Raw genomic sequence first — 27,028 nt, forward strand, 5'->3', positions numbered from 1 at the left:
ATTCTTGCTGCAATGTGACTTAATTATATTCTATGTAGAATGCTCAATAAAAGTGTAATCATGCACACGTTATGAGATTGTCCTGTCAATGGGTACAGCAGCTAGTATTAATATGTAGGCTTTTTTTTTTTAATGTCAATGGGTACAGCAGCTAGTATTAATATGTAGGCTTTTTTTTTTTTAAGTCAAAATGAGGGTTTAGAGAAAGGTTGAAGTTTCAAAGTTGATCATTTTAATGATCTCAACAAAGAAAGGAAACACTTAAGACTAATAAATTGTTTTCAAGTTCCAGAGCCGGCTGCATGTAAACACAGTAGTTTAGTGATATTCTTAACTGCTGGTGTGAAGGCACATTTTAACTGCTTGCCGTCATCTTTCCTTCACAGATCACACTGCTTAAAATATTACTTGTGGTGCCATCAGTCAGACAAGGACAATGTTATATCCAAAGGCCCAGCAATAATACGAAGGTCGATCAAATATAAACAGGATTTTTGTTCCTGAACATCAACAGTTGGTAGACTTGCTCCACGCTTCTGCTATGCTTAGGTGGGACCGTTAGGAGTGGGGAAAGCGTGCTGTTTGATATTTCTCGCTGTTTCATCAGTAATGTTCACGATGTCGGAGCAACAAGTTCACCCCTCCACTGTGCAACGCAAAATTATAGAATATGTTGCTCGTGAAGTAGTTACAGCGGCGGAAATTTGCCAGAGATTGACTGCACAGTTCAGTGATCAAACATTGTCAAGGACACGTATGTTTGCCCGGCATAAAAAGTTCAAGGAAGGACGAGAACGTGTGGGAAAACAGCAACACGATTGCCATCCTCTGACCAGCATTACAGACAAAAACATTCATGCAGTTAAAGACATTATTGCTGATTGATTGTTTGCATGAGTGATGCACTATCCATGCTGCGAGCTGTTGAACAAGGCGAGGGTTGCATATCGCCCCAAAAGACAAGACCAACCGATTCTACACGTCATCCTCATCCACGACAATGCCCAGCCCCATACTGAAGCTCTTAACTTTCTCCAAGTACAGGAAATGCACCGGACTACACTTGATCATCCTCCTTACAGCCCAGACTTATCGCATTGCAATTTCCAGTTGTTCGGACCGCTTAAAGAAGCTCTAGGAGGGCAACGACTTGAAGATGACGAGAGTGTGGAAGACTTTGTGCGCAACTGGCTGATGACATGACCCTGTTCTTTATACCATGAGAGCATCAAAAAGCTGCCCATACGCTGGGACATGTGCATTTCCAAAGCAGGAAACTATGTGAAAAAACAAACGGTAATTGCCTTGTGTTTTTCAATAAATGATGTTAAATAAAAAATTAAATCCTGTTTATATTTGATCCCCCCCTTGTACTACTGCAATTGGTGAATTACCTCGGACAATGCCACGTATATTAACTAGCATGACCATAAAGGACTAACATCGAAATAGTGATTTTATGCCCAGTACACACACATTTAAAAAAATATTCAGTATTTATTAGATCCTGCTGTTATTACATTTCCAGAATTCAGTTTTTACAATCCAATAAAATATAAAATGTTCATGGTCAAAGGATGCAATCCTGAACAGATAGGTTCACCAACACATAAGAGTAAGAAAGGGAAAATTTGTTTAAAATACACAGACAACTCTCAAAACAATTACAATTTTATTTATTTTAACCTGCAAACAGTTAAGCAATTTACGTTCTCCATGAGATAATCTAAAATGATCAACGCTTGTTATAATTTAGCACAATATTAAAACTTAATACAACTATATTTGGCTTGGTAATTAGACAATGACCTTACAAATAAGAAGGAAACATTGGTAAGTGTATAGAAGTTTGTTGTTTTAAAAGGTGACAGAATTATTGAAGAGAAAGAAGAAATTCTGAGGTCTTAAGGCAGAATAGATTTATCTGCATTCAGTAAGTGAAGTTTTGAAGAAGCATCAAGCTTTACTTAACTACAGGTCCTACCAAAAGTTTGAAGACACCTGCATATTTCATGAACATGATTCCTGTCCTTAAACTTTTAGTCTCAGGCATACAATTGTTTACAGGGAACAAGAACATATTTAAAGCAACATTTGTTGAAATTGTCATTAAAATATTGTACTTTATTTAGAAGTTATTGAAGTTCTTGTTTATAATAATTGGAAAGAAAATAGCTATTTTTTAATACTTTGGGAGATCTGGACAGTACAATATGGGGATTACAGCAATAATTTTTGTTGTGGAGAAACAGATATCTACAAAATATTTATAGAGAAACAGGACATGTTTCCATTTAAAAATATTCCCCGTTTAATAGCTCGCAACAGAACCACAGTAAGTGGTAAAAAACAACGTTGTAGCGGGATATCTACAGTACAACGTAACAAAAAAAAACCATCTCAGTAGCTTGAGGGGTCACCTGTCCATCCAAGGTCAAGGAATGTGTTTTTTACCACTTTCTGTGGCTCTGTTACGAGCTATTAAACGGGGAATATTTTTAAATGGAAACAATTATATTGTTCAGGTATCTGTGTTTCTCCATAACAAAGATTATTAATATAAGCCCCATATTGTACTGTCCAGATCTCTTCAAGTATTAAAAAATAGCCATTTTCTTTCCAATTATTATAAACAAGAACGTCAATAACTTCTAAATAAAAAAGATATTTTAATGACAATTTCAGCAAATGTTCCTCTAAATATGTTCTAGTTCCCTGTAAACAATCGTATGCCTGAGACTAAAAGTTTAAGGACAGGAATCATGTTCAAGCAGTATCCAGGTGTCCCCAAACTTTTGGGACTACCTGTACTAACCCGTTGTCAATATATGCAGACATGAGTAAATTATTAGAAGTAGCAAAAACCAAATACCACCTGCTGCAGCAATTTATGCACGACGCTGATCATCCTGCAGGCAAAATGTAAACAATCAGCAAGGATTTCAAGAACAAACATCCATACTTCCTGCCATGTAAGTGTATACACTCCCCTGTTAATACTGCAGGTGGTGATTTTCTCACTGGCGGGTTTGATTCAGTGTCGTTAATCACTCAGTTTAGGGACCCTACTTGCCAATATGACGTCTTACAGTTACTGCTAATCCTGCATGTTGATACTACAGTCATGGTTTTTCTAGTGACAAGATGTATGTATTGCCATTGTCGTATTATCAAAATCACTAGAGATACATTTGCAAGTATAAGTAATTCATATTTTCTTTTTCAGTAGGATTATAAATCTGTTTACGTAATACCAGTTAAGTAGAACTGCGACAGGGTCGAATAATGCATTTAATAACCTAGTTCGTGTTAAATGACGAACGCATTTTAATAATATGTTATTTTGTCCAATTCATATGTATAGAAAGAAATTAGGCTGTATAAGAAGCAAGAAAAATCTGCAAGAACTCCTCCGAAAAGGAAAGCAACATTACCTCTATAAAACATCAGTCAAGTTTAAATGGAAGGAAATTTTGTTAACATAATTTAACCTAACCTAGTCTTGTCATGACTTTGGTACGTTTTGCAGACTTAGCCTTTGTGTATTCTTATTGATCTACGGCAAATGTGCATGTAATATATTTCCTTGTGTGTATTATTACAGCTTGGTTTCATGTAAGTCCGATAAGTAATACCAAACTTCAAGAAGGGAGCTGAATTATTTTTACACCTGGCAAACACTGAAGAATACAGTCATAGTTAATGCATATATCAAAATAAATGCAGAAATATATAACTGAGTGAGGATGAGTGTGTGTATTTCCTTAATTCCTCATTGAGCTTGAAAACCAACTTAATTATGAATAACTTGATTGATCGTTTACTTGGGTAAGGCAAACCATTATTATTACTTACATTCAAGTTAGTTTGTTAATGGTTATCTCTTGTGATTTCAACATGTAACCAGTCAATGACTCATTCAAAAAATAGGGCAGCAACATTTGCTTTTTAGTGTATAGCCTTGCGTGGCAAAAACAAGACTAATTTATTAGGATGCTCGGTAGAGTGGAAAGGGCACGGAGACAAGAACGACCCACACTGAGGCAGATCAACTCCAGCAAAGAGGCAACAAAATCATCAAGGACCTGAAACATCTACTTGAAAACAGGAACACCTGGAGGCACTCCATCCATGAAGGCAAGGTTGACTTCATGGCACATGGAGAAAGACTTAACAGGTAAAAGTTCTTTGTCTGCTATGCAAATATTTGAAAAATGCATAGTAGTATTTTTTCAGTTTCATTTCTTCCTCAAAGCAAATAGTTAAGAGGGTGTCACCTGTCACTATCACCAAATAGCACAAGGAAAGGGCATAGGGCAAAAAAACAAAATCAACATCAAAAAGAGAATTCCTCACCACTTTTATTACTATAAAACTACAAAAAAAACTTTAAGGGCTCTTTTTACATCGAAATGGAAGAAAATAATACACAACACACTCAATAAATACAGTTGAGAGATCAACACCTGAAGGAACCCAAGACTTAAGCCCAAATACTGGCCAACATATTCCACAATACTGCTCAAGGGCACTTTGTGTATTGAAAGGTACCCATAATTGAAACACAGCCATATTACCGGCAGCTTTACACACAACCTACAAGGTGCACAAGATTCCTGAAAGTTTTACTTTAAAAGATGTGAAAGCAAGATACCTTTTTGGAAGCAAATTTCAGAAATAGCATACAACTAGATTACACAGTTCCATCATCTCCATGGGTTGTATTGATTTGTACCCAACTATTTTACTCAAAATACAATCCAATTCACATTATAAATTTCTCTCAAACAAAAAGAGGATTGTAAGATTGTCTATATGGACAAGAAGGAAGTCTGATACGTAACCTGAAGGAGAGTAGATTAACAGGTCAAAAGAATCAGTTTTCTGCTTTAAATAAATTAAAAGCAAGTAAAATTTTTCTGGGTGTATCACTTATCCACCACTTACTGTCAGACTATCAATGCAACAATATCTAATTGAGTCAAAAGGTAAATGCCTTGCTCTGTCATCTATAAAAACTTCCACAAATTCTGCAACTTTTAACAAATGTATTTCAAGCTTGTTAATTCCTCTATAAAATATCCTTTCAGGACAAAACCGGGACCCCAGCAGTATGAAAGATATACCAGGCAAAGCAACATTCCAAATGTAATGTGTCCAGGTTGTTGAGGGTAGTAAATATATATTCATGGATGAAAATCACTCTAGCATAACCATTTCCTAGTAGAGATTTTTCTTTTAAAATCCAACCGACTTAAACCTACACAGTAAGGGAACAGTACCGAGTAAAATTCACTCCTAATCGCCGACATTAAAACTGAAAAAATACTTCCCAATACCTCAAAGTATACATTTCAATTTTAATAATAGCAATAATATTCACTCGAATAAATATGTTTTAGTGAATATTCCCTTTGCTGGATTCAGTCAGTGACTTGTTTGTTTTTACACTTCAGGAGATGAGCTGAAGTCATTACACACGGCCATACAAAATAAAATAAATTTCAAAACTTGTTTTGTGGAAATAAGATGAGATGTCTGTATTTTATATTTCTAATCTGAAACCAAAAACAAACAATTCAGCTAGACCCTTCACACATCATAAGATTAAAATCTAGTCAAGTTGGGACACATGAAATGGAACATTTAATTTCAGTCACTAAGGCAAAAAAGCAACTTGCAAACATTTTTATCTCCTAGACTTAGATAAGTATATCTAAGTGTTCTCAAAATGTGTTGTGCATCTTGAGCAGGGGTAAGGTAAGGAATGAATTTCTTCTACTTTTGTCTGGTATTACTCTCTACTGATAGCCGGAGTGGCAAACTCAAAGCACAGTAAGCAAAGCAGTATTCACCATTCAACCACAAACATTTGTTTCAGCACGATCCTAGTGAATCAAGGCAGTACTAAATTTTCTAACAATCAGTTGCTTTCGAGGAAGACATGACTGAACCCACTTTACAGCAAAATGAGCTAGTAAAGAGTACTGATTGATAGCTTTACACCTTTGAGGTGCAGTTACAATCCTACTGAGGAAACTCTTAATCTTCTAAAAAGTGATTGTATGTGTTACCAGGGTCTAGTTGGACTAAGGAGAGACAGTTACAGACTGCTCACAGGCAAAGTAACATATTTCGAGACAAAGAATTTACTTATTGCTTCAGACTGGCAGTACTGTGGAAAATCAAGAGAGGAGACTGTATCTCACTCTCCAGATAGAAAGGCAGGCAACATGACACACTGTTCCTAGCAATAGTTGGTCAGCATCAGGTACGTAACAATTATCACAACCAAAGGGCATCCCCTAGATTACAGCTACATCTCTTCCATTCCCTCCCACCCTTCCCAAAGAATGGGACAGAATACTTCAGAACGAATTGAATAACCTCCGCAAATATATCTGCGAGCAACGACACAGTATGGACGGAAAACATCACGTAGTAGCTTCTCCGCATCACTTACGAAGTACACACACGTGCCCTGCGGGTGTTATGTCATTTTTTTAATGAACTGATGAACTGGAGTAACTTGTGTAAATATCCAGAGCAGCAAAAACCATAATTTATTTACACTGGAACTAATGGGAAAAAGCTTCTGTGTGCTGCAAACTACAGCAGGCAAGCAGAGTAAGTAATGAACATACAGATTTACCTTTGTAATTTAAATATTTACATTAGCTCCAATGAACAGTTCTAAATTAAGTTTATCAGCCCACATGACAAAGGTGGTTTAACAACTGAAACAATTCATATCATTATCAAATATATTAAATGCATTAAGAATAGTCAAAGTACAGCTTTACAAAACCTGCCCTTTTCATTCACACATAAATAAATAGTCTATAAAACTAGACAAATATATCAACCATTTCCAAAACTCTTTTCTAATGAACAGTATCTTTAAGACATGAGCCACACTGTCTAGCTACATCAGCAGTATATTGGTGAAGAGTTCTTAGGCATCTCACTTATAAGGATGAATTTCATAATTATCTTCATAATTATTTACCATTTACAAGTTAATTTATTACCAGCTATTGTGTGTGCATTAAGTTTCTGCAGTACGTAACAAGTCACCAATTAATTCTGTGGATAGGCCTACATATCTGATTTATAACCGTAGTTATTCATTATATTGCTTATGTTCCAATTATTTATTTCTCACCTATTTTGATTGTGTTCTATTTCCATAAAGGTATTAATATAGTAAACTACTTCTCCAGACGAGAAGCCAAGCATTACTATTGTCTACACTCTTTGCAAAAGAGACAACAGAGGCAAGTTTACAAATGATTATGAGCAAAACTTAAACTCCCAATACAATATAACGAAATTTCAACATTAACTAGATAAACAGGGAGCTCTAAACTAGGTACAAGGTAATGTGTTTTGGAGACTTCCAAGCCCACCAAAAACCACAATTTATTCTAGCAAGTATCAGAGATCCTGATGACCTCTCAGGAAATTAATCAGTAAACATTCCTATGCTGATGTGTGTCAATCAAAGGCATATGCATTGGAAGATGGAATACAAATATTTTGTTGAGTTGCTAGGGATATCTTTGGCTAACCATATTGACTCTATAGAAACTATTATATAAAGAAATCGTGATTATCTAACAAGAATTTATGAAAGATTTATAAATCATGCTGCTACAAAAATGATAAAGAATAATGTAATGAGTGCAATAAAACGTAGGTAATATAATTGAAATTTAATTATCAAGCTCACAGAAATTTAAATTTGAAGGCGTGAACAAGTTTCCGATTCAAAAATAAGAAATTTAAGGCAAGAACACAGGGGGAGCGGGGAGAACTCATGGTAAACAGTTTTCTTTGGTAAGTTCAATGTATAAACCCAGAGATATTAACAACAGCAGTTAACCAACTACCTTACTTTGACGAGCGCCACTCGTGTAATTATCCCACCCCTAATACTTACAAAATTTGTTGTCCTAAATTTTTGGCCTTTCAATGTTTTAAGCTATCACACACTACATGTTTACTGAAATGTTCAATAGTGCGACTTGCACAATTAGAAGCACAATCTTCATAAATAATTAGTTTGCTTCATACCCTTACTATGCACTCCCACAACTATGCTAGCCAATGGGTGTCAAAGCCTTCGTGTGAGCACAACGGGTGTTCGTGCTAATTTCCTGAGAGATCTAAAGCACACTGAAGACTGTCTGTTGGATAGTTTTAGTGATACTATGGACAATGATCAGAATGTGAGAATGTATGGAGGCGAAAGTAGCAGCAGTAATAATGATGATACTGTAAGTGGAACGGAAGCTGCAAAAAGGCCTATCGTCGATGTACCAACGTATAATAACAAGCTACAATGGAAGAGTATAATCAATATGGTTTGGAATATTTCATTTATTGATGAGAGTGGTGTAAGTGAAGGAGTTCTGGAGAAGTCTGATGTTCCAAATTTAAACAAACTAAGTGTACTTCGTGAAATACAGAGCGACTTTATCTATAAATGTGTAAGAAACAATTTAATTTTAAGGTTACTGCAACAAATTTAAAACAATCTTAAGCATGACACATTGTAATGTAAGCTAGGTATTGATAGAATTTCTAAATAAAAAGAAAAAAGCATATATTCCCTTAATAAATTGGTAAACCAATGTGTTGTTATTCTTCTCACAGCCTCCTGCACTAATCAACCAAGCATCATCGATCTGCATTTAGGGCAATCACCCAGGTGGCAGATTCCCATCAGGTAACACTAAATGCAATTTATAAATTCTCACAAGCACAATTTATGTGGTGTGGTGGTGCACAACACTGAGATGGCCAGCTGGGATCTCTCATACACTAACCAGATACTAAGCCAACTACCTGTACTGTCATTTTAAACAATTCATCCAGTTAATGCAAAACAATTTCCAAGTGCTCTTTTTTTCAGTGCAGTGTTGCACATCATTTAGTTCTATACATACAATTGAACAAACGTGATCAAATTAAAATAGTCAAAATACACATCAACACACAACTGCCCATGTAACCAGACAGCTCAGTTGGTTAAGTATTAGATGCTTCAGTGGCAGCTGAGCTAAGCTCTTGTCAAACATTCAAGTAACTAATACACTGCAGTGTAACAGACAAATACTGAACGAAGAATCCTGACCCTGCACTTCCCGAAACTAAAAAATCATTGAGTTGTTATGTAAGAAGACCTTGGCATGTCAGATTTGATATTAAATTAATTTTACTCGAAAAGGGATGAAGCACCAGTAGATCTAAGATGGACCAAATGATGATAAAATTAAAATTTTACAATGAAGCTCTGCAGCCTGCAATATTTAAACCCTCTAAACGCCAATGTCCTTTTGAAAGCCCCTTTGGCTTTCATCTGAAAATTGCCAACATTAGTTAAAGACTTACTATTTTTGCAATAAACAGCCTCGTTTTTTTTTAAGGCCATTCTTTCAATATATTAGTCCAATCAGCAGGTATATTTATTGGCATGCTTTACTTGGCGCGGCTGCGCAACTTGTCCGCTCCGTGTTTAGTTGCTCTCGATCTTTTACTTGTTCATTTACTGCTGTGAAAATGATTACATATCCATTGTGCTTGACAGAACATAAGTGTGATTGAAAGATCTTTGAAAATATACTTGTACTGAATTTTATTATTATTTATTATTATTATTATGTGTTATGTACAAGACTATTAAAAAGTAATGAAAATTTCAAGTTTCCAACTACAATAACAGCTGAACTGTAGGTGATCAAACGAAAGCTTGTAAAAACCGGAAACTGGACTTGGCGCCCAGTGGTAGGAAAACTGCAATAGCACGCGGTGATCAAAGGGTTAAACATCTACAAGTAAAAACTGGTATGTTATGAGCAATTGTAAACAGGAGGGATAATAAACCTGAAGTGCTAGAGAAAATACAATTACGCTACATCCAAGGGTAATTATGATATGGTATTTAACCTTATAAGAGGCACGTACACTATAGATTTCAATTATGCACAAGACAAAAAACAAGAGGTGTATGGAAAAATCCTAGCTTATTAAACGACTTCTTGGGAGAGGACCCTAATAAGGGCTCCATTAATAAAAGTCTCACCGTGCAAGAATGTCACAAAATTCAGAAAACTTAAAATTTTACGAATTTCTTAGTAGTATCTTTGAGTCTTCAACAATGATATTTTCTGCACATATAACATAAATGCAGAGAAATTTGGTTGGCACAATACAAATTGAAGTAAATGCTTTAACTTACAAAAGGCATTTGGAAAATTAGAATAAGATGAAATTTTACTAGTATACAACTAATTCAATCCAACAAAATTTCCAGGGTTGTGGGATTCTCCCCTTGTTTGTGTATTGTCCATTATATATCAATGAATTGGCAAATATTTTAGATGAATAAAATTGGCTTCATTTACAGAAAATGTTCTATTACCAAATCAAACATTGAGGGTTGAAATAGCACTTCAAGTTTCAGGACAAATGCAGTAAAATAAGTTAATTAAAAACCAGCTTGGAATTGTGAACAGGTGCAATGAGCCTTCAAACAAGAAATCTAAACCATGACACAAACTCTGAACAATGTATTCTGACTTCTATTACCACATACAAGAGAGCAAAGCTGCTACTGGAGGTAGTACTTCCCAACAGGCTTTAGTAACGCACAGAACACAGAAGTAAAAATCATTCAGAAAGCTATCCAAAACATACAAATGTACCAAATGTACTTAGTGGCATTTTGTCAATATTCCATTTCATTGAATAAACTTTTTTGCCACATAAAACACCCAAACTGCTCATATTTTTTAGTCCAATAAGTATTTTTCCTGAAATATAATCTTCTATACAAAGATACTAACTTATTAGGAAAAAAGCCCAGGAAATAGTCCTAAATTAAAAAATAACTTACAATAAAATATCACACATTACCCTGCGACAGTACTGGGTTGGACAGAAAATTGTACTTTATAAACCACCACACACGGTACACTATCTCAGAGAGGAATGAACACTTAGCCTACTACTTCAACTAGCAATAATCATCTGTGCAAAACAACACATTAGCTCCAGATTATTCTTAAAATGTGGAAAAAAGATGCTATAAGGCATCTGGAATATCAAAAATGAATCACACAACAACTTTAATCAGTCTTCTGCTGACTTATGTGGCAGTGGAACAATCAACGTATTGTCTAAATGCACACGGATCACAGATGCAATAAAATTCAGGTGCATGAGGGGAAAATAAGCCACAGCGCACAGATTTACACCCAGGAACACAACAGATGACTAGTTTTCTGTTACGTGAACTTTCACCTCCCTAAAACAAGTGTAGCCTAGACAATAATCACAGCGCATTCCCAAAAGGTCTAACTGGAATAATATCACAAAAGATATTGTAAAGAATTTCACTGAACTACATACTAATTCTCTAGGATGGTCCTAAAATCTTTTCTAACACGCCAAAGCATTAGTTCAATACAGGCACGTGCATCCTCGAAGCTATCATGACCAGAAGAGTCTTTCTGAATGTCTCTCTTCAGTAGACACCCCACAAGTGACTTGAGGGAACGTCTGTAAGGAAGTCCATAATAATGTGGGAACACAACAGATGTATCTATCACAGTGCCATGAATTATCCTTAATGCTCTCAAATCGTTTTCTAACCCATGACCCACGAGAATAGTGTCTGCATTGATGAAACCCATCAGATCATTCTGAACATCCTTTAATGATTTGGTGCCCTTCTTGGCCAGATCACGAGCAGTGATACCCGAGAACCTTGTGTTGTAATCTATGATATAGTTTTCTGGTTTAACGAGACAGTCATAAACCAAACGACCATCGGTTGCCACAACGGTGACCTTTGTTAATTCTAGTCCACGTGTAGTGAAGCACATCTCACAGTCTAACGCATACACACCAAAGTTGCCATCTAGAGGCGGAGTCTTACGAGCTCGTGTGCGCACATAACCATCAAAAGGTCCATTTATTCCTAATCCCACACCATTCCACACATGTAATTTACCAGTAGTACAGCCACGTGTACTCGCTCTACCTCGACAACAGCTATATTCTGTTCGGGCTGTCATACCTGAACCCTTAGCACTGGGTATGACAACCTTTTGCAACTTTCCCCAGTGGTAAAGACAATGTTCCTGAGTCAAATACTCGCCATCAGTGGTGACAAAGAAACCACGACCACAGCGTACACATTTTTTCTCGTCACTACTACACCACGACCTTTCCCGTTCTCTACTTTCAGAAGTAGATAAATCAGCACTTAAATCGGGGGCCTCTGATTTTTCCACAACTTCTAACACAACCTCCTCTTCCACTGTCATAACATCATTAAATTCACACACATCAGATTCTGTTGATATTTCAGGCGAGGATGAGCTCGTAGAACCTTCCTCACAACCACTGCTAGTGGTTCCACTGTCGCCATCACCTGTTGCACTAACTTCACTTTTATGATCCGCACTCCACTCGGCACTAATCTCACTGTAATCCATTCCAGGACGATTATCATCAATTAAGTTGGATATGTGAACGTTGGTATCTGAATCCAGCAGAACTCCATTGTTGTATTTCTTGGCACTCATGGGTATGAACTCCTGGGCATTGACATCAAAGAAGTGGCTGGATGTCGTCATGGACGGCAAGGAGCTGCTGGGCTGTGTACCGGCAGCAGGACTTCGGTAGATGATGGCCCTCCCAGGATACAAGGCACTCTCGACAGGATAACCCAATCCTAGCAGCTGGTCTGGGCTCAGCACGTAATGGCGTAGAAATACACACAGGTCGCTGTCTGCCAGGTTCAGCTTGGCATGCTGCCGCAGAGCAGGAATGCTGGCGTTGACTTTCTTTCCATCCGATCGCTTCCCTCGTGTCTTGCTCTTCTTCATATTGGAATTGTTCCTGGCAACAGGTGAACCATCATCCCTTCTGATACGATTCTTTTTCTGGCGCCGGCTCAACAACGCCCCCTTGCAGCCCCGTGGAGTGCTCCCCTGCGGGCTGTTTTCCTTGTTGCCTTCGCTGCTACTGCTCTGCCCACTGCATTCTCCACCAGGATCTAGTTCCTCTGTGTCTTCTTCACAGGCCAGACAAAAGGGAACCAACAATCAGTTTTACCCAACGCTCAGAAATTGGCACTTCTCTACATTAAACAAAACCCAACTGCTTTTAATATGGAATTTTCCAGAGGTGCAAATAGCAATGTCATTCACAACTGTTCTTGTACTGCACTGACAGATTCTTTTTTTAAACTAAGATGACTGATGGAATACCGTAACATGTAACTGTGTAACAGATAATTCTTCTCAGCATGAAAGAGTTTGATAAATATATCCCCCTTAGCAGACTATCAACCTGAAGGCTGAACAACAGCCCACATATCTCTTGCAAAACCTTTACTGACAACCATGGAAAAGAAGAAGTTAAAAGGACTATCAGTACATCTACTAATATAGGAACTTGAAAAAATTATCTACACGGTTTTACACTCCCATTATAGTCAGGATATTGGAGCCTTGCTAAAATATATTTATTTGCACCCCTGGGTATATAGGACTAGTTTATTAAGAGTGCAGACACAAAGTTCCATCAAGACTGATCTCATATCCACTGAATTTGATAATAGACTATTAGGACAACATACTCTATGTAGTGAACTTGCAGTATAAAAGTCCTGGTCATGAGGGCAACAAATGCACTGGTAAAAATCTTGACAAAAACATTACAAAGCCACTTCACAATTTAAGAAGAACTACATTCCCAAAGTAAAACTTGGAATGATGAGTAAACAGTCTTAGGAATTTCATAAGAGTAACTCAAGTACCGAATACATGACAACTCTGTGCAATGAACCAACACAAGGCCTATTAGAGAATATTTTAGAAAAGGAGAATTATTTTCACTGCCAATGAAAAAAAAAGAAATTGATTCTGAATTTTCGTAAAGATATGCAACAAAAACGAATGTAAACCTACATCAAACACATTGTATTTCCATGCACATCATTTAGTCAAGCTCAGGTTTTTAAAGTAACATTTTTATACAAATTTATAACCTTATCAAATTACTACACTTTAAATATACGGCCATTAAACTGAACAATTCATCAACTCCCTCAAAAATGTTGACCAGTGATAGAACGAAAACCCACGGAAACTAAGTACCTTCAACTTACCATCTGCACAGCTTGCTAAAAATTTTCCGTTGCTACTGAAATCCATGTCCAAAATTTGACCACTATGACCTTTGAGAGATGTTAACAACCAAGGATGAGAAAAGCTCTGCTTGGAATCTCGAGACCATTTCTCAGCATGTTTTTTCTTGCTAGTTTTCTGAGGAGCACTCACATTTTCGTGTTGTTTCTCTTTTCTAGGCAATTCAACTTCAGGATCTGGAACATAAAGACATACATAAGATATCGACCAAATACATTAAACTTAAAAATCAATAACTAAGCTGTACAAATCCTCATCTATCTAGCACGTGTTCAAGTGCAATAAACAATATAAGGCCTTTTTTGAACGAAACCTGAAACACAACATATTCCCGAATAAAACTAGATTCTGCTGCATATGCCACCAAAAAGTGGGCGAAAACGGCTAACAGAAAGAAAAACAACCTAAATTATTGGCCACAATGCAAGCGCTCTTTAAGTACGGTATACGGAGGCATGGCTTACTTTTATCAACTTCCTCGGTCTTGGATGCCTTCAGCAAACTGGAAATATACACTAAAACTAACACTGTGGCTCCTACTATTACTGTAACAACAAGAGCTGGAAAGTCAGTAATTCCACTGCCGGTATCCGACATGGTGCAAAGCAGACTACACACTGTCTGTTCCAATACACACACAACAGCAAACTGCACTAAGCTGCAGTTCTGGAATGGCGGGAACGAGGTCGGCTACTTAGCGCGAGCACGCTCGATGCGCGCACTGAGGTTTCCCGTCAATACCGCTACGAGCCGCTGACTGTAACTTCCACGTAGTCTGCAGTGTCGCAGAGGCACATTTCCAATAAGGCGCAGATGCAGAAGCCTGTAGACACTCCATGTAAATAACGTGCATTCACGACGCTATCGCTGTGCCGTCCTAAAGCGAACGAACGCTCCAGCTGACACACATCCTCCACCGCTGGCTGTCGGCTCGCGACTGGCAAGGTTTCGCGGCTTTCTCAGACTACTACTTCCAACTCATGAGTATGCGTCACGTGTGTCGTCATCACTCCCTGCGCTTCTTTCCACAGAACACAATACCAAATTGTGACTCATTGTTCTGCATTACCCCATGGCTTAGACGTACTCAGACAAATCTCCCTGCTTATCGTCATAATATACATCCACTTCAGTGGTCTTCTGACCACATGGTCATGTTGCAATATTTGGCCGCAATTCAAGTTGAGAGAATTTATCTTATTCCCCATTCTAACATTTGCGAAATGACTACTGACAACACATGCAGCATTTAACCACCTGTCAATGGACCAAGAATAAAAACAGTCTTTACAATGAACTCAATTTCGGCAAGCTGGAAATAAACACTATCAGCATCTATTCGAAACAAGGTGTATACATATTATCCCCTAGCACCCACCATGAAGAATAGATCTTTATTACAAAAGTATGTCACATTTATTACGAAACTTATACACATTTAGGAAATAACTGAATTTTTCGTCTTTTTATTCATGTGGATATATACACGAAAGTGTTGACAAGACCTCAGATACCTACGTTCGAAGTTTCATACTTTCACTGCAATGGATAATAGACCTACATGGAAATAAACAACTTTCCTTCTGCTTCTTTTGTAAACAGGATTATTTGTGTGTAAGTTACAAGCAACAGGGTTACATTTATTTAATTATGAAGCAAGGGTTTTAGAAAGTGGTCTAATGGAAATCCTGAAGAAGACAGACAAAAGTCTGTCATCCCTCTCAAGTTATAGCAAAAACAGAGATATCATCTTAAAATTTTACACATACTTTAATTTCCCCCTCCCTCTTCTCTCTAAACAAACCCAAGTTTGTTACACAATTTACGACGAATATATTATTCCTACTGAAGAAAAAATTACAACCAGCGCATATCTTAAGGGAAGTATTATACGCAACTAATGGCATTAGAACGAGTCGGTAAAACTGTACCTTAGGCCGTGAAAGGCCGTTGCTCCAATATAACGGAATACGATGCCGGAGACCGCAACCAGAGCACACACAACTCCACGTTACACTGCTATCGTCCAAACATAAGCTGAGGAACTGATTTCATAGTGCCCGCAGTGCCTTTAAAAGGAAGCGAGGCCGGAAAAACAACTGACGCAATCTTCAGTGTGCAACGCTTCCCCTTAAACGTCACGACAGAAGAGCTTTGTACTCATTGGGGGCATGGGTACAACACTATTATCAGATGGCTTATCGATGTGAGGGGTAAACAAAACAAAACTCATTTTTCTAGCAAACAAACACTACTAAACCTCAACACTGCAAAACAGAAATATAGAAATAAGCTATGTAAGACTTGGCTGTCTTTGATCAGGCATTTTAAGGATACGGTACATCAGAACATGTCAATATTAATATTATCCAGTAAATTTCATACGGCGTTTTGTTTTCTCACTTGGAAGTTTGACGTTTATAGGCTTTTTTTTAGCAAGAGGAATAGTCGCAGATGCTGTTATCAATTGATTTAAAAAAAAAAAAAACATTAAACTTGATAACCAGGAACTGATGGGCATCTGTTAAACCATCTTAATGTAACCTATCATTATCATCTTTCACCATATATACGAACTTAAAATAATTACTCTAGAGAGCAAATATAAATATATTTGTAGTCACGAACTGTAACAACTGTAAATTTGATTTAATGTTCTCTTCAGTGTTAGACTTTTAACTGATTGATAAGCAGGAGCACCGGGTTTGATTCCGGCCAGGTTGGGGATTTTAATTTGCATTGGTTAATTCTTCTGGCTTGGGGACTGGGTGTTTGTGCCGTCTTTGAATTCATCATATGTAAGGCCCCATCTCCACAATTGCACAGGTCGCCTATCGGGCATCAATTCGAAAGACCTACACCAGGCCTTTCCGGACAGTAGGGGCGAGGAAAGGCAGTCGCACCTCCCTACTTTGCGGAGAAAAAATACATTTTTATTACATTTTAACAACCTGACATTTTTAAAACTTTCGGCAGACTGAAGAACTTTAAAGTTATTTAAAAAACTGCCTGAAACTAGAAATTATAATAAAAAGCAATTTGTACAATCCTATTGTTTTTCAGCTTATTCCTTCCTCTCATTTCTTTAATTATTAAGACAAATACTTAGTGGAAATACTCACAAAATGTCGTTCGTTGCGGCTAACCGTGTAACACATGCTGCGACGAAGGTTAGCAGGGGTATATTTTTTGCCAAGGTCATGGACAAAGGTATGATTCGCTCTCTTGCCGCGAGCATTCGTCATTTAGGCAGTCTCACTCAGTAAATGTGTCTGTGTAGTTCTATCTAGTGTCTGTTACTTTACTAGTCTGTGGTCAAATACTAAATTAATTTTTTAATTGTGCACAATTCAAAAAAATTACGGGAACATGTTTTGTAACGTCTGGTATGTGAACGTTAATTTAGTAGATGGGGTTCCAATGGTCGTACAGCATACCTTGAGACCGTAACTACTCAGGGTATGTCAAATCGAAGTTATACTCCATCTGTAGGCGTAGCCATGCATTAAACTGTCAGGTGACCCCTCAAAACAAAGTGAATAGCGGTGCGTCCGTGTGTCGTTGTGAGGTACACAGAATACTGCGGTCATTTGAGCACGTTGTACATCAACCAGCACATCCCATGAGACATCTTAACGAGGTTCAAGTCGCAAGGGCCATCACTTTGATCCAGGAAGGATGGACTTTTCGTCGTGATGCTGTGGATCTCAATGTCTCTCCGTCAGTTATTCAACGCTTGTGGAATCGCTACAGTGAGACAGGCCAGTTCACAAGGAGGGTTGGTCAAGGTCGTGGACGCATGACAACCCCACAGGATGACCGATATCTGACCATCTGTGCGTTGCGGCGTCGTTCAGCAACTGCCAGAGAACTGCAACAAGGCCTCAGGAGGGTCACTGGAGACAGTAAGGAACAGGTTAAGAGAAGTGTCCTTACGACCCAGACGTCCTGTTCGAGTGCCCCGTTTAACGCAGCAACATCGCGCAACTCGCCTTCTGTTTGCCCGTACCCACGTCAACTGGCAACTTTGCCAATGGAGACCTGTGTTGTTCACAGACGAGTCCAGATTTCCCTTGACACAGCGTGATGGACGTCAACGTGTATGGAGACGCCGTGGTGAGCAGTACATTCCAAATGATGTCCAAGAAGGGGACCGATTCGGACAAGGTTCTGTGATAGTGTGGAGTGGCATCAGTATTGATGGCCGTACGGATCTTGTCGTCGTCCGTGGTAATCTTACCGCTGCGGGGTACATCGAGCCGATACTGCTACTGCATATGTTGGTTGCTGCACACGATGTTGGCCCTGAATTCGTACTCATGCACGACAATGCCAGGATTCATGTAGCGCGCATCACCAGAGCTGTCTTGCGAGATCTGGACATTCAAGAGATGAAATGGCCAGCAGTGAGTCCCGACCTTAATCCCATTGAGCATGTATGGGATATGCTTGACAGAAGTGTTCGTGGGCGTCCTGTTCCACCACAGACTCTCCAAGACCTCGAACAGGCTCTCATTGAAGAATGTGACCTGATACCGCAACGTGACCTCCGTCGACTTATACGGAGCATGCCTCGTAGGTGCCAAGCTGTGATAAATGCTCGTGGAGGACGTACACCATACTGAAGCTCTCCAACTGTGATAAAAATCCACCCTGGAACACTGTTATCACTTTGTTTCGCCCCTATTTGGACATTTCCGTTTGTGTTCTGAAACTGAATGCGAATCCATCGATGTTCTTTTGTATACTTCAACGTTAAATAATAAAGGTTTAATTGGTAATTTACCTAGGTGTGAGGTATTGTTTCATGGAGCACGGCATACGTTCAAAAACACGTTCCCCTATTTTTTTTTTGAACTGTGTATAATCACACCGAACTTCTACGTAATTGTAATGTACCGGTATGTGTAATTAATGTTCATTTGGCGAAAGTTGTATTGCATAGTACTAGTATTACCGCACTAAAGTTGGTAGACTCAACCTTTATGTCTCTATCGAAATTCTCTCAGAGAGCATTTAAACAACTTTCAATTTTGTAGCTTTATTTTCAATTTTTATATCCTCCACCCCCATCTGCTATAGCCCTTAAACCCGGGTACGTTTTGCTATCTATAAATGCTTGTGCCCTCCCCCCACTTATAACCCACAATCGCCGCTGCTGTTTCCGGAGAACAGACATTATTATTATTATTATTATTATTATTATTATTATTATTATTATTATTATTATTATTATTATTATTATTATTGTACCGGTGGTACACCTTCTCCGTCCAGTTAAACTGCGCGCCTTCTGTAAGGCCATCTATGTTATTGAACTTGAACTAATGTTATGCAAGATAGATGAACATTTAACTATTAGATGTCTCTACCATTGGCCTAAGTGCCCCCTCTGGCGGGATTAAGGACAATGAGTTCGAGGGAAAGTTAATTTTCAGAGGTGGCAAACCTTAAGTTTGTGAAAATTGTTTTGTTCGTGTATCAAAGTTGTGAACACTCCTACTGGTTCCTATTTCCTTACTTACCGACCAATGTTCGGCTCCATGGCTAAATGGTTAGCGTGCTGGCCTTTAGTCACAGGGGTCCTGGGTTCGATTCCCGGCAGGGTCGGGAATTTTAACCTTAATTGGTTAATTTCGCTGGCACGGTGGCTGGGTGTATATGTCGTCTTCATCATCATTTCATCCTCATCATCGCCTACGGGAGTCAAATCAAAAAACCTGCATCTGGCGAGCCGAACTTGTCCTCGGACACTCCCGGCACTAAAAGCCATACGTCATTTCATTTCATTTACCGACCAATCAAGAATTTTTGGAATATTTTCTCTAGCCAATTAAAATTTTGGGTGTGTGCAGGCCTCCAGCCTATCTGTAAAGAGTTCTGGAAACTTCCCTTCGGAAATGTTATAAAAGCTGGGACCGGGCGAGTTGGCCGTGCGCGTAGAGGCGCGCGGCTGTGAGCTTGCATCCGGGAGATAGTAGGTTCGAATCCCACTATCGGCAGCCCTGAAGATGGTTTTCCGTGGTTTCCCATTTTCACACTAGGCAAATGCTGGGGCTGTACCTTAATTAAGGCCACGGCCGCTTCCTTCCAACTCCTAGGCCTTTCCTATCCCATCGTCGCCATGAGACCTATCTGTGTCGGTGCGACGTAAAGCCCCTAGCAAAAAAAATAAATAAATAAAAGCTGGGCACTTTAGGGCCGTATTGTCATCTTTATTGCTACGGTTTAGTGAGTGCGGCGTGTTATTCGGAGGCAGGGGCCGCAGGTCGGCGTTCGGAAGGCCTAACATGTGATAGCTCCAGGCAGATAGCTTGAGGGGAAGGTTTCAAACCTCTTTCATTTTATGTAAAGTTCTAAGTTAACGTTCCAAATGTAGACTTTCGACAAGTCTGAGGACTCTGTTCAAATCCCCGCTGGGAAACATGTAAACTAAGGGAAAATTGTGTGATTACCCTCTATTGATTGCCATTCAACTTGGTATAGGGTGACTAAAATTTTCTAAACCTCTATGTTCTTAACACATTTTTGGCATTTAATATTTCTCATTTTGTCGCCCCTCTGTAGTATAGGCTTAGCCTCTACAAATTCGGGCCATAAGCCCATTTAGGATTTTAAGAGGTTTTCTAAAAGGAGTGCATGGTTTTCGCCTTCTAGCGTTTTGTTCATGGTCCATCATGTTAAACCTTTTATTTTTACATCAAAGTAATTTAGAATGGGCACTCGTTGCCCCTGTTTATTTGGTAACTGTGTATAGACCAGTGTGTAACAGACTGTTGAGCAGTAAACTCATTGTTTGAAGTTGGTCAGGCATAACTTTGTAAGAAACTTGTGGAGGTTGGACTATATTAACTTTTGGAGCTCAAACTACTAGACAATTTAAGTGAGTGGAGCTAACATGCTCTCATAAAATAGTGTACCTGTTCAGAGCTATCATGCTCATCTCTTACATATTATCTTGTTGATAATTCTCTCCAGTTCTTGTGCCTGATTTTTGAACTTACAGTCCGCTGTTGTTATCAGAGCTGACGAGCAATTTAACTGTTATTTGTTCCAAATCTTCTATCAATCAAATTTTAAAATTAAAAAAGAAGGAAAAAATTCAAAATTTAGTACTTTAACTTATGCTTTGGTCATTTCCTTGTTCGCCCATTCAACCCCGAACCTTCTTAAACCTCTGCATTTCCACTGTATTCCCGGAACAATTATTACTCGTATTATTATTGTCTGTCTTTGTCCGTTAGGTCATCAGCCCAGAGGCTAGTTGGATTACAAATAGCACGACTAAAGGCTATGCAGGTATAGGGAAACTGCAAAAACCAATGGCAGAGCCCAAATGAGGCGTACTAGACAAGATGAGGTGTGAGGTAGTTTGCCTTTGCTTTCCTCACTGGACCAGAAGGTGCTACTGCAGCACGACTGATCCTATGAGCAACACCTTTCACAACCCTCAGATAGTACTTGTGCTCCAAATGTCATTACTCAGCACCAACCACACCCCAGCAGCTTCCACATTGTCACAGCCATGGATGAGACTGGGACTTCGGTGGAAGCTACACTTTGCTCTGGCCTGTGCCAACAGACGGATACAAAAATACTGCACCTATCAAGAAATGGCAACAGGCGGATATTATTATCTATATATTTTAAAAAAATTATGAAAACTAAAGTCAGTCAGTCCAGCCATTCTATCCGGTCGATTTCCTTCATTTTTTAACTGAAAGGTATTCATGCACAGATTTGTCATCAGGTACTATAAATCACTTATCTTCCGCCTTCCTCAAATTATTTGATTTTTCAATTTTTTGTCTTTGAAGCAATGATATCTTTGGTTCTAACTGAGGTACGGAGTTCGTTTTGACCTAAGAACACTCAGTGGACCAAGCTCTTTCATTTCAGCTCTTAACTATTCAAATTGGTTGATTCTGAGGAAAGTTTTGAGTGCACATTCAAATTGACGTCTCATTTCTTCAACATTTTTTCTCATTGAAGCAATCATATCATTCGTTCTAATTGAGGTACGCCGTTCGTTTTGGTCTAAACACACTCTGTGGATCAAGCGCTTTCTTTTGAGGTAATAACTACTTAAATTGGTATATTCTGAGAAAATTATGAGTACATTTGTCTCCATGACGAAGATCTTTGAAGGACTTTTAAACAGATCGGTGCGTAGTGTTGTTCCAAGGAACGTTGAATTCAATTTCTTTGTGTGATGTATTTTCAAGTGTTTTGTTGACGTAATACTACATTATATTACCACAGTAGATCATGTGCTTTATTTCATTAACTCGAAACTTTGCAAATACATCCGTGAGGATAGTAACGAACAACACCATACTTTGTTTATTGCCAGCGGGAAACTGCTAGTTATATTGCATGTCGGTAAATGTGAAGAAATCAGTGTTTGGTCAATGCGTTTTTCCTGTTTTAACATATGGTTGTGAGATTTGGACACTAAACAAGTTTACGGAAAGAAAACCTAGGACAGCTCAGAGAGTCGTGGACAGGGCAATGCTGGGCTATACAAGGAAAGATAGGAAAAGAGCAGTTGCCATCCGATCTGTCACTAAGGTTTAGGACATCTTGGAGAGAGTATGCTCTTTAAAATAGCAGTGGGCTGGCCATGTTGCACGGCATAATGATGAAAAATGGATGAATTTAGTGGTGGAATGGAGTTCGAAAGAACATCGGAAGCCTAGAGGAAGACCGCCAGACAGATGGGACAGAGGTATCAGGAAGATTGCTGATATCACCTGGCAGAGAACCGCACAAAACTGTACCACTTGGAGAAGACTACTTGGATCTATGACTTCAAGAGGCCACATCATTTAATGATTGATCTGGCTGACAGTGATAGTGGTAGTGAATGGAACAGTTTTACTTAATTTTTTAATACAGTTCTTTCTCAGACAACAGCGCTCTCTCTGATCATAAGATCATCTTACCTGGATTGGCGGCTGTGGTCGCGCGCACGTCTTTCGAGGACAATAGCCAATAGCACCATTACTATAGAGAAGTTAACTGTAAACAAATACTAGTATGTTTTATTTGGCATCTGAACATCTGAGAACAGAATGCACTGGCATTTGGAACAACAACAACAACAACAACAACAACAACAACAACAACAACAACAACAACAACAAACCCAAAACAATCGCATTGCTTGCTGAAAAGTCGCATTGCAAAGTATTCGTCCACAATAAGACCTCAAGGGACGTATCAGCAGCGCGTCGGACGTCCTTTAGAAGCAATTGCGGCTTTAAGACGTTTCACCATGGACGTCACCAGTTTTTCTGTCACTTCCGGGCCTATTTTGTGCCATTCTTCAATGAAAGTATTGCTTCAGCGCTTCTTTATTGTATTTTTAATACGCTGTTAGCTCAGTTTACATTTTAATCCCACCCATAAATGCTCTATGAGGTTTAAGTCTGGAGACTGCAGCACATGCGGTGTATTATAGAGTAGCCATTCCCTAACAACCCGAGCAGTGTGCTTAGTTCGCGTTGTTGCTGGAAGAAGTATCCACTATTAAGATCTAATTTTGCTACGCTGGGTGTTAAGTGTAGCTTTAATATATTCAAGTACAACATCTTATCCATCCATTCAGGATTATATGGCAGTTACCTATCCCAGCCGTCGGCATACACCCCCATACCATTATGGGACCTCCTCCATATTTTTCGGTTGGTTGCAGATTTTGACTTTGGAGCACGGCGTTTTTCTTTCTCCATTCACGTCGCTTTTCAGAGCAATGAAATAAACAGAATTTGCTCCCATTAGAAAACAACACGCGTTTCCAAACCGCCGATGGCTTCCTAAAGCACTCTTTGGCGAACGCCAGCCTCTTCTTATGGTTCACCTCACTTATCAAGGGCTTCTTCCGCTTGTACACCCCTGAAACCCAGCTGTGTAACACACGTCGTACGGTGTCGGTGCTGATATTATTCCCAGTGGAGGTTTGTACATCTGTTCGAAGCACAGGTCCAGACATATGGGTATTTTGCTGGACGGTGCGTATAATGCTTCCCTCTCCTCGTGCTGTCAGCTTCCTTGGCCGCCCAGTTCTTGTTCTGTTGAGTACAGTTGCACTGGTCTTGTTTCGCTGAATGATACTTGCGACTGTAGTTCGCGGTATTCCTGTTTTCTCTTTGATGAATCACCAGTTTGTTGGAGTTGGATAATTCGTTCGCGTTCAACAACAGCTCGTTCTCTTATCTTAGCTATTGTAAGATGTTGACTCGCCGGCACAGACCGAACCACTGATTAACTGAGCTTGGTGATGTGTCTAACTTTCTAAATGCTGTAATGAGTATACAAGATAGTGCACAAGGTGGACGAATACTTTTGCTTTGCCATTTTTAGCCCAACCACACTCTACTTTTTTATTAGAGAATTGACGTGCAAGAGAGTATATTCTTCTGTTATTATTGTCTCGAGTGACTTGTTGTAGTACGTCTTCGTTCTTCCCAATACTCTTCATTCATTAACTTCTATTTTCCTCCGCTTCTGTGATTTGGATCTTCATCTTAGTATCGGTCCAGTTGTGACTTTCGACGAGCATTTTGTAAGCAGATCTGCCCTGCAGAGTCGTTAGTGGACAGTTATCTATTATGCCAATAGCCTTCCAATCCTCCCTAATTTCCTTCATCCAGTTATTCCCTAAGCATGCCGCATTCCATATCTTCTATGTTAATCTGTTGTCATCCATCCTCATCAAATGTCCCACGAAACTCAACCTTCTTTTCCGTAATACACTTGAAATTGGTTTTACTTTCTCGTATATTTTCTGCCTTTATCTATGCATCCATATTTCACCCTGTTTTTTGGTACTCCATATACCTCTCAGGATCTTTTCTTCCCTCCTTTTCCAATCGAATACAAGCTCTTTTGCCTAATGTCATAGTCTCAGTAATGTACTATGCAGAGTTCCGGATGGTCATCGTATAGTGTCGCAGTTTGGCTCTCCTCGATAGGTGTTTTCTTCCCATAAGTTGTCTTGGCCGTGAATCGTAGTTTCTGCATAAGTTGTGCTTTGTCTACCGCACTCTTATTATTCTGTAGTTTACCTGTTATATTCTCACCTAGGTACCGGAAACTGTCGACTATTTGATCTCCAACCTTCCAGTTGTACTTTGCATTCAGTATTTTGGTCTTCTTGTACGCTGTCGTCAGGCCAACCTTCACCGCAGTCTCGGTTTCATTTGCTAGTGCCATCTGGGTACCTTCTTCCGTCTCATGTAGCAATGCCATATCATCTGCGAAGGCCAAGCAGTTCACTGTGGCGTTGTATTTGATCTTATATCCAATCTGTACACCTTCGATACCCCTTGTTTTGTTCAGCTGTTTCTATTGTACCACCACTTCATCCTGAACTAAGTTGAACAATATTCGTGAAAGTCCATCACCTTGTAGGACTCCTGTTTTAATTTCGAATCTGTCAGACATTGTATTCCGGAATCTAACTCGAGCAGTTGTGAATTCTAGAGTGTCCTTTATTAATGAAAGTGTTCTTGTATCCATTCCTCTGGCACGCGGGATGTCCAGTATTGTATTTCTATCAACTGAGTCGTAGGTTTTGGCGAAATCTACAAATGTCGCTATCGTGTTTTTTCCTTTCCTATGTCTGTGTTTTATTATCCTCTTGAGCCCAAAAATCTGTTCTGCACAGCTTCTCCCTATCCTGAAACCACTTTGATATTCTCCTATGCTCAATTCAAGCTGTATGAATTAATCAACTGCGTATTTGTTCCTGAACGTACCTCAAGCTTTATAATGCATTTTTCGTGTTCAATATATAAAAAGGACAGGTAGACGAATACTTCAGAGAGCAACTGTATATGGGGCTGGAGGGGCAGCACGCAGATGTTCATCATGCTACAGCTGCCTCTGTGGATCAGCGGTAGAGTGTCGGCCTCCAGATCCCAAGATAGCGGGTTCAAACCCGGCAGAGGTAGTCGGATTTTTGAACGGCGGAAAAAAGTCCATTCGACACTCCATGTCGTACGATGTCGGCATGTAAAAGATCTCTGGTGACACATTTGGTGTTTACCCGACAAAATTCATTAAATCTCAGCCATAGACGCCCAAGAGAGTTTCGGTTTACTCGGTCTGCCATCTAGTGGGGGCCTAGAGTAAAACGGAACGTCGAAATTGACGAGCAGACAGCCAGATGGCGTCAAATTGAAATGTCTGCACACGGTAGCTGAGGCCATACGATTATTATTATTATCATGCTACACTGCGCAGAACATGTAAGACTTTTCTTAACATATACAGGTACTGTAGTACGAAACCTCAGCAGATGCATTTTCTCTTTGTTATACAATCCTACGATCTATCCCTAACAAATTGAAGTAATTTAAACAATCCTTCCTGCAGTTACACTCATTTTTTATTGCCCTGCCATCCCTTCGACTTAGCTCCAACACTATTCTCTGTTAGAAGGACTTGCAGTCCTCCCCGTCTGATGGCTGTGAATTCAATCAATCAATCAATCAATCAATCAATCAATCAATCAATCAATCAATCAAAGATCTCCATATAGGGTGGTCGCCCAGATGCCAGATTCCCTAACAATTGTTTATCTGGCTTTTTCTTAAATATTTTCAAAGAACTTGAAAATTTATCGAACAATTCGCTTGATAATTTATTCCAATCCCTTACTTCTCGTCTTATAAATGAACTAGCTGATGTACCCGTGCTTCGCTACGGAATTCTACATTGTATACAGAATTCTAGGTTATGCAGTGTACTCGTTGTGAGCAAGATTGTCTTAAAATGTATAGCTCTTAACGTTACCC

At 39.1% G+C, this 27,028-nt stretch overlaps 2 protein-coding genes across 3 annotated transcripts in view; both read right to left on the bottom strand.

Moving 5' to 3' along the window:
• LOC136879014 (transducin beta-like protein 2) overlaps window positions 1-13,682 on the bottom strand; it is a 71,251-nt gene extending 57,569 nt beyond the window's left edge. The window contains exon 1 of the mRNA XM_067152710.2: window positions 13,655-13,682. The gene's annotated coding sequence lies outside the window, so the exon portion shown is untranslated. The remainder of the gene's footprint in view (window positions 1-13,654) is intronic.
• On the bottom strand, window positions 4,344-16,260 carry prage. Of its 2 annotated transcripts, none has more exons than XM_067152708.2 (3): window positions 16,157-16,260; window positions 14,186-14,401; window positions 4,344-13,087 (listed from the first exon to the last, which is right to left on the bottom strand). In XM_067152708.2, the coding sequence occupies exons 2-3, from the start codon at window positions 14,229-14,231 to the stop codon at window positions 11,415-11,417; spliced, it is 1,719 nt and encodes a 572-aa protein (XP_067008809.1). In that variant the 5' UTR covers window positions 14,232-14,401; window positions 16,157-16,260; the 3' UTR covers window positions 4,344-11,414. The 2 variants fall into 2 exon arrangements, with proteins under 2 accessions (XP_067008809.1, XP_067008808.1); XM_067152707.2 differs by lacking the exon at window positions 16,157-16,260 and adding an exon at window positions 14,690-15,153.
• Between the last annotated feature and the right edge of the window lie 10,768 nt (window positions 16,261-27,028).

This window comes from Anabrus simplex, chromosome 8, assembly GCF_040414725.1.
Source record: "Anabrus simplex isolate iqAnaSimp1 chromosome 8, ASM4041472v1, whole genome shotgun sequence".
Classification (NCBI taxonomy): Eukaryota; Metazoa; Arthropoda; class Insecta; order Orthoptera; family Tettigoniidae; genus Anabrus; species Anabrus simplex.